At 35.6% G+C, this 15027-nt stretch overlaps 1 protein-coding gene across 5 annotated transcripts; it reads right to left on the bottom strand.

Annotated features, from left to right (window-relative positions):
- Window positions 1–592: 592 nt before the first annotated feature.
- Window positions 593–9021, bottom strand: LOC131147837 (protein argonaute 4-like). 5 transcript variants are annotated; one of them, XM_058097446.1, is made up of 25 exons: window positions 8612–9021; window positions 8449–8500; window positions 7474–7518; window positions 7006–7252; window positions 6708–6913; window positions 6382–6606; window positions 6179–6315; window positions 5997–6094; window positions 5811–5908; window positions 5474–5639; window positions 5259–5375; window positions 5066–5173; window positions 4855–4917; window positions 4665–4778; window positions 4175–4340; window positions 3989–4101; window positions 3708–3845; window positions 3307–3437; window positions 3116–3181; window positions 2474–2537; window positions 2237–2351; window positions 2069–2142; window positions 1405–1499; window positions 1281–1312; window positions 593–1117 (listed from the first exon to the last, which is right to left on the bottom strand). In XM_058097446.1, exons 4-25 carry the CDS (start codon window positions 7237–7239, stop codon window positions 942–944), a joined length of 2736 nt encoding a protein of 911 aa, XP_057953429.1. In that variant the 5' UTR covers window positions 7240–7252; window positions 7474–7518; window positions 8449–8500; window positions 8612–9021; the 3' UTR covers window positions 593–941. The 5 variants fall into 5 exon arrangements, 4 of the variants coding, with proteins under 4 accessions (XP_057953429.1, XP_057953430.1, XP_057953427.1 ...); XM_058097447.1 differs by having other exon boundaries at window positions 8720–9021; XM_058097444.1 differs by lacking the exon at window positions 7474–7518.
- Window positions 9022–15027: the final 6006 nt, after the last annotated feature.

Raw genomic sequence — 15027 nt, 5'->3', positions numbered from 1 at the left:
AATTGATGAAATCAACCTCTTTTCTTATTTAAGAGTAAAAATCAATAATCCATCTCTTACTCTTCCAAAACCAACCTACTTTCAAACATGCCTAAGCTACAGTCACATGGAGCAGTCTCATTTTCACATTTTCTGCATAAATTTCACATTTTAAATTTAACCATGTAAATTTGAAAAAAACACAATGTTTTAAATCCAAGCTCAAATTCTACACAAATCCAAGAATTATTGTCCAAGCTCAAGCACTTCTAACACAAGACAAGTAAAAATATATATTAATCTCTCATCTCTCTCCTACCAAGCATCAAGCATATTTTCCACCCCCCCTCCCCCCCACACCAAACTTTTCCCGCTCCGCACGTGTGCACTTCTCTCCTGAACACAAGTTCACAAAATTTTCTACCTTTTTCCCTTAACTCCTCTCCCCACTCTTCCTCCTTGAGGGCATGTAACAATTCTTATATTGTATCCCATTTCGCATATAACATGGTGTCTGTCAAAACAATTCCTACTTGCAAAGTCCAGAACTACATGCTTATCACAAAAGAAAAAAAAAATGACATCAAGTCTTTCAATCATTTTAAAAACACTCTTTTATGGCAGGAAAATGTAGAACCACCGCTGCGCATCTCAACTCAAGGCATAAAGCTCTAATTGACATGAGCAGTGAGCAAATCCATTAAAGGCCTCAAGTTGCATCTGAAGCAAAATGGCAACACGCCATGTCTAACAGTAGAAGTAAAACAACATGCATCATCAAAAGATAACCCTACACCTAATGGATGCTCCTAAAGCTTATCACCACTACTATACTACTACCTCTACTATTACTTCTAAAAATTTCAAATTGTCCAACACACCGGAGCAAGATTCAAAAACTATACAAAAGTCAAGCATCATTTTACCCCCCTACCCCAAAAAAAGAAATTTATCCAAGCCATTTAACAAAAGAACATGGAGTTGCACACATTTTCTTGTAATTTAGGCAACTGAGGGACAGGAACTGTCCCTGCAGTTGTCATCCCACCATGGCTTGAAGATGTTTCAGATGCTTCTTCAAACTTCATAAATTGTCCCACTTGAGTGGCTGCCAAATGAGCATAGCATATTGGTGCAACTGCACACATGAATGAAGGTTGACAAGAATTAGAGGGGTGAACTCAACATGCATGTACCAGACCAAGTCAAACAAATTAGAAGGCTATCTTTGTAAGCCAACAATAACACATTACTGAACCAATTAAAGAAAACATTGTTTAATGCAAAGGTTTCAAAATTACCAACAGAAATGGCGGTGGTACTTCGCTGGTACCTGCAGTAATGATAAATCTCAAGGTCATTACCACTGTCAAAACTCTTCAATAACCATTATTTCAATAACTATAACGGCCCGAATCAACTTACACATATGACAGAGAATGAACAAGATCCTGTAGGTCATCTGCAGAAAAACCAACTTCATCTAACAACACATGGTAATGTGTGGGCCTCGTGGTCCCCTGCAAATTAAAGCAAGCAGTAAAATAATTACAATTGGCATATATGATTGAAAGGCATAAATAAATATAATTATCCAACCTCATTAACATGTGAAAAAAGTAACTGAGATTTTGGAATGACTAATAATCAGTTTAAGAATTTGTTTATATCTTCCAACCCATAAGACCCCAAAAAACGGACGAAGAAAGAAATAGTGATGTTTTAGCTAAGCACTAGTTCACATTTGAAAACATGATATCTACAACTAAAGCATTCCTTTGGACTATAACAATGTCTTCCTGAGTACATCTCATGTGGAGACGACCTAGTTGATCTCATAGATAAAACATGGAAGGGTTTAAGACATATTGATTTTAGTATCAATTAGAACCAATCCAACTAGTAGGTCAATATGAGATGGGAAGATAAATGAAAACTGAAGAGAAAGACAACCAAAAATGCACCGACAATTTAGTTGCAGCTCAAGATCAATCACGCACATTAAATTCAGCACAAACAAAAAACATGAAAATTCGACTATCAAAAACCAAGTTCTTAATTAATACCACAACTTCAAGTTTATACTCACAATCATTCCAGCATGTGCGCATAAGTAGAAATCATTGTTTCGGGGATGGCAAACTTTGTTGTCTATGACAGTTCCTGTAAAGTGAAAAACCCGAAAAAAACAAAATGAGGGACATGTACACGCAATGCTGTAACCAATTTTCTAGTTTGAGATTATAGAGTAGCTTACCAGGAGGAACATTGTCTGGACACCCACCAGCTTGGAAGAATTTGGTGTGATGATTCTTTTGAGCAACAATTACCACAAATTTGGGACACCACTTCTCATCAAGGAACTTACATGCCTACACATGAAACATTTTTTAAAAAATTTAAGAAAATTTATGATCACAGATCTATTTCAAATTAGTCCAAGGAAATAGTGGGGTAACAAGTGTAAAAAAAGGGTTTGGATAAGCACAAACACCTCTATAATTTGATCCAGCTCAATGTTCAAAACTTGGTTGAACTGGGATTCGCTAACCCCATCCCTAAATAAAACAGTTAATTAACTAATGAGTGAAGATTAATCTAAGATAAATGAAGAAAATAATTGATAAGCAAATTATTCTTTTAGATAACATTAATACTTTGGATCCAAAGGATATGGATATTGATGTTATCAAGTATTAAAAGCCATATTTTTATTTCTATTTAGGCGAACAATTCAAGCAACAAAAGGAATTTTTTATGGGGGTTTCAACATGCTAGTAAGGCCAAAAGATTATCTTTGTACAATGCTACAACTTCTCTAATATCTGCAAGATATTTAATGAATGGTACAAGCCAAAAAGAAAAAAAAAATCTCACACATGGTATACCAATCTAGAACACCACACATCAAATGAGAGATGCAGTTTCAGGACTTCCAAAATGGAAAAGGAGATCTTGCAGGTTTTGTTGTGAGAAGATGCAGATTTAGGACTTCTAAGAAAAAAATTCTAAAAAATGGAAGTAATACTTCTCTACAAGATGAGAGGAAGGCAGAGAGGGGTTAACCGGTTAGTAGTCCAAATAGACTATGTTGTAAACACTTGAGCCAATTGCCAAATGAAAAGGAAGCAAGTACCTGAATATAATAATTTGATCAGGTTTCCTTTTCCCTGAACTTACATAAAAATCAAGTAAGAGCTCCCTGAAATTAAAAGAGCAATTATCACTTTTGCAGCCATGACCTGCAGCTAAACCCAGAGAAAAACATATAGAAATCTAGAAATCAAAAAATCATTTCAGCAATACATGAAATGACCAAAACTGCACCTTAATATGCCTTCATCTACAGTGTCAGATACTTTCTTAAATAGAGAGTCTACCATTTCAACTTTTGGGGATTGTGTACGAACTGATGCTCTATAACGAGAAATCAAAGGCCACTGCCTGGAGCTTACCACCTACAGTTTCAATTGATAAAACATGCCAAAAAAAGATATCAAATAGATTAGATAAGACTATTCACTTTCTCATTTTTTTTTCACAGCAACAGAACAAATTATTTTTCTTTTAACAATGAAACCAAGAAAAAAAAATTGAACAGTACAGTACAGCATGATTAATAAACTGATTACATATCTCAAGTACTAACAGTATTTTAGCATAAAAATCCCTAGAAACAAGGGATAACAATACATATGCAGTTATAAATTCATAAAGCAACGTGTTACCGCAGCAATTGAAGGTATATCAGACTGCCCAGGAGAGCCATGAGAGACATCCATCCCAAGAATTAAGGTAGGAACCTTAGACACCATAGGTATAGAGGGTGAATGTTCAACTGCCAGGACTGAATTCAAGCCACCAAGCTGGTACAAGTTGATTAAAAAAATTTTAATATTCCATTTTTTTTTTTTTTTTAAAAGATTAGCTTTAAATATCAGCAAATACATTAAGAAAGAAGGAAAAAAGTATATCAGTATGAAAAATCACAAATTAATGAAGTATACACCTTAGCATTGATCTTGAGTAGAACATTTGTAAGATATTGATCGTTAACTCTGGTAGGAGCAATGCATTGAGTGACAATCCCAAAATCAGCAAGATTTTTTCGCTTCCAAGGACCTTAAACATTAGATAGATTCATTAGCACCAACCAAAAATTAACTTTATAAATACAAAACAAACTAGCCACAACCATAAAGATCAGAGTTCTTCCTCTCCGGAAGAAGGCAAAGTAGGAATTTTGGAGCTCCGGGAAGTTTGGATTGTATATCTTCAAACATTTTCTCCACTCTAACAATAGGTGGAGCCCTTCTAGACTGGGGGTTCTCTTCAAATACATCAAATGGAGGTTCAATGAGCTACAAAACACATGACAAAGAGCTTCCATTAATCTCGACTCTCCTTTTCTTTTTTTTTTTAAATAAGATTTTCTCTGTATTTGCATTCACCCCTTCTTTCAATGCATTAACAAATTGAGCAAAATAACTTCTAAGATTTACATTTTATTAAATATAAGAATTTTTCATCACCCATAACAAATTCACTCTCATACCTTAGCCTTTTTTCAAACCATCAGAAGTTCTAAAATCCAAAAAACAAGATGACACAATTTTTTTTTTTCCAAAAAGGCATATTAAATTAACAGACTCTCATATTGCAGAAAATATAATAATAAAACTTACAATTCCTTTCATTTCTCCACATTTGATGAGATCTCTCACAAGACCACGGATATCACATCGAGCAGAAAAATTTACAACAGCCCAACGTTCAATCTTTACTGGCTCCACTAGTTTCTAAAACAAAGCACAAAAAATATAGTGAGATCAGTTGAACTAAGATCCTAATATGACAGAACACAAGGAGAAGCACCTTATTGTTGAAATTCCATCTCCCATTTCGAGGAAAGAAATCCTCTCCATTTCCTACTTTCAACTGCAATAAAACAAAATAAGATCAAATAAGATACAAAATCAAGGTCAGCATTCCATGCAAGGGAAGGTCAAGTTAAAATTCAATCTGTACAACTAAAACAATTTTACAACCTATTTCAGTATTTCATTTAAATTAAAAACATACACACCCTGGGTGCCGACAGAACCCGACCTTCTACTTGAGTAAATTGGGAGTTGATTGAGACCCCGCAAGAACGTAGCATGGGTTCAGCATCATAATTGTTGATTTTTAAAGCCTGCAAGAAACCCATGAAGTGACTAAAAATCTAAGCAAATCATGCTGAATATTACATCAATTACAATTTCAATCAAGACACCTACATCACCCAAAACTCTGATCCTTTCTTGGGGCTTTTGTCTTGATTTCTCCACTAGTGAAGCCCTTTGTAGGGTGCTTAAAGCTTTTGTATACCGTTGCAATGAAACCAACGAACAAAGCTATTAAAAGAAAAGTGCTCACATGTTTAAACCATATATACAACAATCATTAGGCAAATCTCTCAAACAAAAAGAAATAAAAAACCACAACAATTCACCTCAAGAGGAATGAATGTGGGTCGCTTTGGCTTCCCTACATTAATACATGGAAGATCTGCTGAATACCGCAATTCTATGTGACGATAATTAACGAAATATTCGTAAACGGTCACTTCAAGTGCTTCATCATCTCCATCCTTTCCACCTCTCTGCTTTAATGAAAACCTACAACAAAGGGAGAACAAGACCACTCAATTAAATTCACTAATTCAATATTTTCTTGGTTTTCTGAAGGAGAAATAAAGATCATGGTAAGTGAAACACTAATGAAGAGGAAAAAACATTTTGGCCCATTTTCGGGCAGCAAGTAAGAAACTGTAATGATAGGAAGCACACGTTTGCTCTTTGCATGACTTCTCGCTCAAGCCAGTTATTTTGTACTCTGTATTGGAGGGGCTAGCCTTCACCCTCAGATTTTTCAGCGTACGTTTAGCCTGTTGACAGAAAAGAATGTCAAAACTTCAAAACATGAATACAGTACATGCTATTATGACATCAATGTCATGCAAAAGATTTTGTTACCTTTGCCCAGTCAAGAGAATAGGGATCTCTAACATTCTGGTTCGCAATCAAAAAATCCACAACTGGGCCTGGTTGTATTATCATAGTAGTTGATACATCTGACCAGGAAGGCAACAGAATAATCAATGAGAAAAACATAGTTCAAGAAAATAAAGAACACAGTGCCAAGTAGAAGAACTTACCAATGTTCAGTGACAAACCACCCTGGGTGGTCCTAAAGCTTGAGTGGAAACCCCGGCAGCCAAGGACACCACCTCCCACATCCGCAAAATTCCTCGGATCATTATGGAAGAAAGACTGGCGCACAAGAAGGCAGCCCCTACAACAGAGATTTTTGTTAGAAATTGAAAAAATCAAGCAATTAAAAATCCTGAACGTAACTCACTGTTTGGATGCATGCTGCCTTAAAATTATATCCAGAACTCTTAAAGCTTCTTGAGAGTTCTCAGAATCCTGACCGCGCAAAGCATTTCCAATGGCCTGCATTGGTATTTTAGCAGCAAAGCTAATCTCCACTCTAAATGTTTTGGATTGATATGGACGGCGTAGCCTCTTTCTATCACTCTCATTCGAACTTCCATGGCCACCAGGACTGCCATTTCCATTATTTCTGGAAAAAAGAAGTCATTTTAATACAGAACTTAATTTACAAACAACAAAACAGAACACTAGGGAAAACAGGAAAAGGATTAACCATAAGCTGTGCCTTACCTGTTTGATGAAATATCCTCTAGAACAACAGTGAATTCAAGCTTGTTACGCGGAAGAGCACCAAGAGTAAACAAACTCTTCTCGCCATCATATGCAAAGTTCTTTCCTGCTAGTTCAGTATCATATGTCTCGTGCACTCGATCAATAACTTTCCTTCCAATGCCCTTGCCATCAACAGGTCGACCATCTTCATAAGAGAGAGAAACCTTTTCCATAGCAACAGGTATGAAAATCAACATCTTTGTCAAATCTAACAGTGAAGTAGCACTGGATACAAAGAATGCAGTCTGGAACATACACTGTAGTGGAAGAAGTGACCCTCAAGGTTATTCACATTAACCTTAAAGTGATTAGTTAGCAGAGGTATTTTTTGTCCTCTAGATCCAATGCCACGCCTAGCTATGGGGACACGAACAACCTTCTTTTTAACTGGTTCAGGAGGAGCTTGCTCGGGAATGACATCTGGTGGAATTATCGGAGGAGGAGGAGGCAAGCTGCCTGCATCAGCCCCATCTGGTTCAAATGAATCCATCTAGACACCCCAACTGGACAATAAAATATAAATTAAAGAAATATTAGAGAGCACCTAAGGATTCCAATCAGTGAATAACATTGCATTATGAAACTCCCAATTTCACAGAACTCAAAGGCTAATTCAAAACCCAGAAATTCCATAAATTTATAATGAGAATATAGCCAGATTTAGAGCTCAAGTAGATAATGGATTAATGAGGACCACACAAACTTTGAAATAGAGTACCGAAACCTTTTCTGGGGTATCAGAACTCCTTCTGGCTCTGCTGCATTGTTACTGAAGATGCCAAAACTCTTAATTCAAGTATAAAAAAATAAGGGCTTTTGGAACACATTGATTGAAAGTGAACCGGAATTACAATTTCATGGAAATATGTAAATTAACGCAAGCTTAAAATCCACAAAAAAACAATTTCAATATGCTTCAAATCACACACACGCCAAGGTTTATAACGGGAATCTGGAACTCCATATGAAGTATCAGAACACACTAGAACAGCCTCCAAGTATGGTAACACCCTAAATTTTTCAAAATGACACATTAAGGTCGCGAGAGAACACACGCCAGTCCAAGAACTACAATTTCACAAGCAAAACAAGGCAATAGAGGTCTGGCCGCCCAGGAAAAACTCAAAAAGGTAAAAAATTGAAAACATGTCGGTACCATTTGTGTAAAACGTATATAGTAGGGCATTTAAGACCCAGCCGTTGTGGAACTCGAAGGATCTAAAACAGGAATTAGCTCAAAATAGCCCACTGAAAGCGTTACTGGCGGCTACAGTGCAGAAAAACAACAGCAAGCAGAGCAGTTGACAAATTAAACCACAGAAAAAACTCTCAAGCCTCAACAAAGCAAGCGAGGAAAGCCCACCAGGACAAGCTCGAACTGACAGAAGACCCACCACAGAAAAAAAAAAAAAAGAAGAAGCACAAACTTGAAAATTAAACACCCAGAAAGACCACAAAAGCCAGAAGGCCTAGAAGAAACCTTAAAGCATGCTACATTGCGAAACATGCCGAGCAGGACGCTACCCAAACCGTGAAAAAAAAACAAAAGAAAAAAGAACAAAATCAGAACCATCCAAGCTATTCTAAGCCACAAACAACAGAAGAAAACCCAGCAAGCAGCTCAAATAGACACATCAAGCCCAAAAACCCAACATGCAAGGCAGATAATGAACACAGCCACACAACATATATACATTACCCAAACGTCAGAGAAGCAGCGAGTGAGACCAAAGCCAGCGATTCCTGCAACACTGAAAGCAAAAACAGAAGAAGAAACACACAGATCAAACTCGAATTCAGGAACCCCAAACACAAAACATCCAAAAATGGCAAAATCCATAGCAGCATTGCTCAGTACCCACCCCCAAAACACTCCAGGAAACAGCCCGGAACGTCAGAATCAGCTGAAAAGATACAAAACCGAAGCCCCTTCCAGCTCAAAACTAGGGTTTACAGCAAAAAGACAGTACCTCGAAGCACAGAGGAGACGGCAGAAAAACCCTAGATAAGCTCTGGTCTGTCAACGCCACTGGGAAGGCTCTGTTTTAGCGAGGGCGAGAGAGTAAAAAAAGAGCAAAAAGAGGGTGCGGTTCGAGTGGGTATTCGCGAAGCCCACGCGCCCCCCCACCTACTCGCGCACGGGCAGTTGCGTCACGCGTCCACTGTCTCGTGTACTCCCCGCTTTTATTGGACGGCAATGCCCCCATTCAAAGTATTGAACCCCGAGACCGTCACCGCCGTTGCCAAACTGCTTCGCTCACTGCGGAGGCATTTTACCGGGCAAGGCGGGAAGGGCAGGATGGGTAATTCAGAGGGGTTTGAAAAAAGAGAGGGTGATGGGAGCGGAGGTCCAACTCAGGCGGGGCCCGAAGTGTCAGACAAGTCATTAAATTTAAGTCGCGAGTCGAGGAAATTATTAGATCCTCTTCGAGGAAAACCTAATAATGGGATCAACCAATAGGAACTCGCCAACGCAACAGGGGAAGGGAAGCCCCCATACGTTAGCCGCAGACGGGAAACCCCTGAGGCTTATCGTATCCCATAGTTAGTCTTCGGGTGGATTCTACGTTTTACGGATAAAATCACAATTTGTTTATTTAACATTGGAATTGATGTCGTTTTGCATCACGATAGACGGCGCATGATTTGCCACGTTTATATCACAAAAAACATAGGCATGTAATTTTAAAAACAAAAAATTATTTAAAATTATGATTCTGTTTTTTAACAGATAATATCAAGTTTTTATGACCCAAACATTTTAGATATTATTTGTGAAGTTTATTTTGAAAAATCATAAATTAATGCACGAATTTTTATGCACTTAGATGGAGAGAGTTATGTGAAATCATTTTTGGGAGAGGATTTTGTTTCTTTCAAATTAATACAAATTCAAATACATGACTTGAAGTCGGTACTCCCAAACACTTCGTGTCAATTTTATGAATATTTGTGTTAAAATTAGAAAATTGAGTCATATAATATTAGAAAATTTATGGTTCGTTTGGATCAAAAATTTTACTTAAAGAAAAGTAAGGAAAATATAGGAAGAAATTTATTTTTCTTTATGTTTTCCTTCTCTATTAAATATTATGAAAAAACAAAAGTTTATTTTAATATGACTAAAAATTAGGAAAAATTAAATATTAATAATGCATAAGATCAAAATTTTGTCTATAAATTTAGAATATTATTTGTTTTCTTTTTTATTTTTCTTGATAACTAAATATGAAAATGTAGATTTCTTTTTTATATTTTCTTTTCTTTCTTTAATTTTTTTTTGAGTTTCGAAAGAGACCTTAACATTAAAAAGTGAGGAGCATGAACGGCTAAGGTTACAAGTGGATGAACAAAGGGGCGATTGGGGGAGAGCAATAATGTAAAAAGGAAATTATAAAGTGCATAAGGAGGAATATAGAGTTTCAAAGAGAATAGTTGTGTCAACTTTCAAATTGACATGCGGCATAATAATAGCAAATTTTTTAGTCCACTTGTTGACTAATTGTTATGTTATTATTGTATATATATAGTAAATTAGAAGAGCAATTGCATGGACAATTTAAAATTTCAAGCATCCAATCAATTTATATCATAACACGGTAACTATGGTTGGATTTAGATTTATAATTTGATAATTATTATATTGATATCAATCCCAAAAGTAGAAACATTTGAAATCATTTGGTGACTTAATATTAGGCACTCATGCCATTGCAAATACCTTATAAGATCAAAATTGCTACCGGATATAGTGTTCATGTTTCAAGGTAATGATGCGTGGCTTGGGTCAAGAAAGCAAAGTTATTAGACAAAAAGATTGTAAGAGTTGAGAGAATACTTATTATAGTTATAATATGATAAGAACGTAAGACAAATTATCTGTATTTGTTATGTAAAATTTATTTTTAACAAATCAAAATAACTATAAAATTAAAAAAATAATAAAAATCATAATGAGTCATTTTACGACTTACTAGACCAAAAAATTGACAATCTAATCTACTTTTTTTTTTTTTATCTTCTTTCTATGCAAGTTGCAAGCAATCTTTGACCTCTCTCTCTCTCTCTCTCTCTCTCTCTCTCTCTCTCTCTAACGATTCAATTTAAAATTGTCATAATCTACAACTTAAAACTCTCTAGTGACATTTAAATATATTAAGAAATTGTTGTACAATTTTGTTTCAAATCTTTTTCTGTCTCTATAAGCAGTTAATACGAAAGTTGTCCTTACCTATGACATGAAGTTGTTTCAAGACATATATATATATATTCATTCCTTTTAAAGAAGCTCTATCCACATTCTATTCAAAGCTCTCTCTCTCTCTCTCTCTCTCTCTCTCTCTCTACTCTAGTTAGTTTAGATTATATGTTATGGAGGCAAATCTAACGTAAAAAAAAAAATGACTAAGCTAATTGGTCTAGACATTAAGTCAAAAGCTAATAATCCAACTCAATAAGGACAATCAGGTCTAATAGCTGTTAGCAAGTTAATTAGCTAATCTACCCATAGATTATGTTAACTATACATGCAAAAAGAGCATCAATAGTACTAACACACCATAGGATTATGCAAGTCACATGTTGAGCTATTTAGGCCAACCAAACTCAAATCTTATGTCATTAATTAACATCACTCATAGGAAAGTTGAAAAAAAACTTTGTTGACTCTAAAGCAAGACTACAAATTCAGCTAATATCATCTTAACTAGGGGTGATCATCCTTGTAAAACAAACCATGGCCATTACTTAAAGTTCTCATGAATAAAAGCCAAGTACTCTTTGCAAAATAATGTTCTAGGATTGCAAGTCCAACAAATCTACTCATGCCAAGAATACATGTATATGGGGAAAATGGTCAAATAATCCTAGTCCAGGTTGTAGCAATTGAGCCTAAAGGAACATATCCTAATTGTTACTGAATCACAATTCTCATTGCTACTTTACTTTATAGCAAGACAAACGTAGGGCCAATAAAAGAGGTTAACATATAAAATATTTTTATTTTTGACAAGATCAAGCAAGCCAAAGAATGGGACACCTTAAAACATGACATCATACTCATCATTCTCATGGCATAAGTCATCACTGTACATCTCGATGTGACCTAAAGACAGTATTCTCGACCAAGCTAGGTTCTTATACAATATCCCAATGAAGATTTGTGATATAAAGGTGAAAGATGATAGGAAGATAGGTAATAAGAAGCGTAGTCAAGCCAATGAAACTAGTCATTAACACCCACTCCCATTTACTTGAGATATTCTAGAAGAGTCATTATTAAATAATTTTAGGCAACTTTAGATCAATAACTATGATGGGACAAAGTGACTCCATAAGCCATATAGAGAACTTCATATCCATTATGATATTATATATGAGCAAAAACCCTATAATGTGGTACAGTTTCACTCTCGCACTCAAAGGCCTTGCAGTGACATTGGAGGAGTGACATTCTATACCCAGATACCTAGTTGAGTACAAAACCTCTTCAGAATTTCTCATTTATTGAAGATATCAAGCCCTACCAATAAAATTCAATTTATGAACAAAACATTGATTCTCAATTTTCAATAAAATCCAATATAATTCAATTACATTCATTTGTCTAGTACACCTACCCATATCTAGGATAACATGTAATGCCTCGAAAATTCTTCTATATTTTTTTTTTCTATAATAACAATAACTATGATACCATAAAACATAAATAAAGTCAATGCGGACCCAAAGGAATACTAGGGATAAATCTGTCCATACATACGTTAACTATGCAGCGGAAACCATGAAATACTCAAACCTTATATACAATACCAGAGTTCTATTATATCCATAAATACACATATACATCCCCAAAAAGAAACACAATGTCCTAGGAGCACACCCAAAACTACTACTCCCAACTCCAAAACTTACCCTACAACGAAGGCAGTACTAAGACCTCCTCTATCTTGGAGCTTGTTTCGCTTGTCTATCTAGGTTTCCTAAAATGTTTGAATTCATTGGGGTGAGACACCTCTCAGTAAGTGGGATAGACTAACATCAGTGTGTGGCAACATGAGTATTATAGACATATACTGTACATAATTAACTGTATTTGACAAATCAGGTAAATCTGTTCTATATAAGTTTGAATAAATCATATTTCAACATGACATACTGTGTCATACTAAATTTCTGTATACATATAAATCATTTGCTATATTTGTATAATACTGAAATCATACCCTGAATGGATAGTTAGCTAATGTCATGTATTACCCTCACATGACTAGGTTATATGGCCCGTAGGCGAGACCTAGCAATGGTTGGTCTACCACGCTAAGCCAAAACTGACTTATCTGTTAGTACGATTGGTCTACCTAGCTTAGTCCGAACTGCCAAGGGGGCACACTCCTACACTGGGTCAATCGACTATCAATATACCAACACTCTATTTGAGACCTATGGTGGCACCATCTGAATTGATAGCTACAGTACCGTGCTCTGAAACTAAACTAAGTCATCAGGATTCTGCTATCATATAGTGTATTTCATATATAATTGTTTCATGATTATGTGTAAAATTTGTCATAATAATATTTCTAAATAAACTGCTATATATATATATATATATATGTATATGATCACAGCATCTAGGCGAACTGAATAATCACGACATCTGGGCCAATTGAAGATCATGATATACTGAAAATATAATAATTTTTGTACTGTTTATAGTTTTCCTAAAAATCGCTATCAAAACATGCATGTTCTGTGTATTCATAAAATATTCTGACATGCTAAGATCTGCAGTAAAATTATTTCTACTCATGCCACACAAGTGAGTACTATATTGTATTATACTATCTGTTTGGGAAAAACATATTTTGCTGGAAAATATTATTAAACCTGTTTCTAGGATTTTTCTCAATTCAAACATCAGTATTTCCAAAAACTACATTAATTCACACACACACACAGAATATTGTATAATAAACGATTAACCTTCTGAAAAATACCTACCTTAATCTATTCCCTTATTTGTATCATGAGATACCTGCTAAAAACCCTAAATCCTCGCTCGCAGCGTTCGGAGTTCCAAACCCTGAAATCTTATTTTCCTTAGTTCAATAAACTCAACCTTAGAATATTTATCATTTAATACATCTCCTAAGCCCACACATTCCAAATAACCAGTTAAACCCTAAAATATCTTACTTATCTTGATTTTGGAGTGGTGCCCAAGGACCTCAAATCAACAATCCGCTCCTATTAACTTGCAGAGAATTATCCCTAGATCCTCTTGGTGGTTCCTGATCGTCAAATCAGGTTAAAACGAAGTTGAAATCGAAGAGAGAAGGGTGAGGAGTTGAAACCTAGAGAGAGAGAGAGTGAAGAGAATATGTTTTCTCACTGAAAATCTGATTTTAGTCTTTATATAGACAGTTGTCCACGTGTACTCGTCAATGAGACACGTATACTATTTAACGAGTCAAAGAAAGACGTTCGTCGACGAAGACAATGGGTTTATCGTCGTTGATGAGACACGTATACTCGTCGACGAGTCAAAGAAGGACGTTTGTCGACAAAAACAATGGGCTGATCGACAAACCCTTAATGGTCTGAAATTCCCTGCTTTCGGGATCTCCTTGTCGATGAGCACAGGGCCCTCGTCAACGAGTCCTTGCTGATGCCCCCCTTCAAATTCTTTTTTCTTCCTCTCTTCTTTCTTTTCTTTCTCTTTTTCCCTTTTTACTTTATTATTTCCATAAATTAAAATTTTCAAGTCTCTACATTCTCCCCTCCTTATAAAATTTTGTCCTCGAAATTTGTTATTTATCCCTTGCACCAATCCTTAAAGAAAAAACACTGAAATTTTATTAATTACCCTCACTAATGGCAGAGAAATACCGTGGTTACATTTATGGTCCTGGGAGATTACAATAATCAAACAAAACTCTCCAAAACCAACCAAAATAGAAATTTATTACATTCCACTAGTTAACCTACACAAAATCTACTTACATATAATAAATTCTTACCTAAACCATTACCTTTCTTTCTGGCTAATGCTTGACCCACCAAACAGATGTGGGTACTTCTTGGGCATTTCCTCCTCTAACTCCCACGAGACTTCCTCAACTGCATGATTCTTTCAGAGTACTTTCACTAGTGGGATTTTCTTAGTGCGTAGTTCCTACACTTTATGATATAAGATCTGAATTGATATTTCTTCATAAGATAAGGTCTCATCAATCTCTAGTGCTTCATAATTTATTTTTTTTAGATGGATTTGGGA

Source organism: Malania oleifera, chromosome 2, assembly GCF_029873635.1.
Source record: "Malania oleifera isolate guangnan ecotype guangnan chromosome 2, ASM2987363v1, whole genome shotgun sequence".
NCBI classification, from domain to species: Eukaryota; Viridiplantae; Streptophyta; class Magnoliopsida; order Santalales; family Ximeniaceae; genus Malania; species Malania oleifera.
Note: the sequence above shows the minus strand (reverse complement) of the source record. Positions and strands in the feature narration are given on the sequence as shown.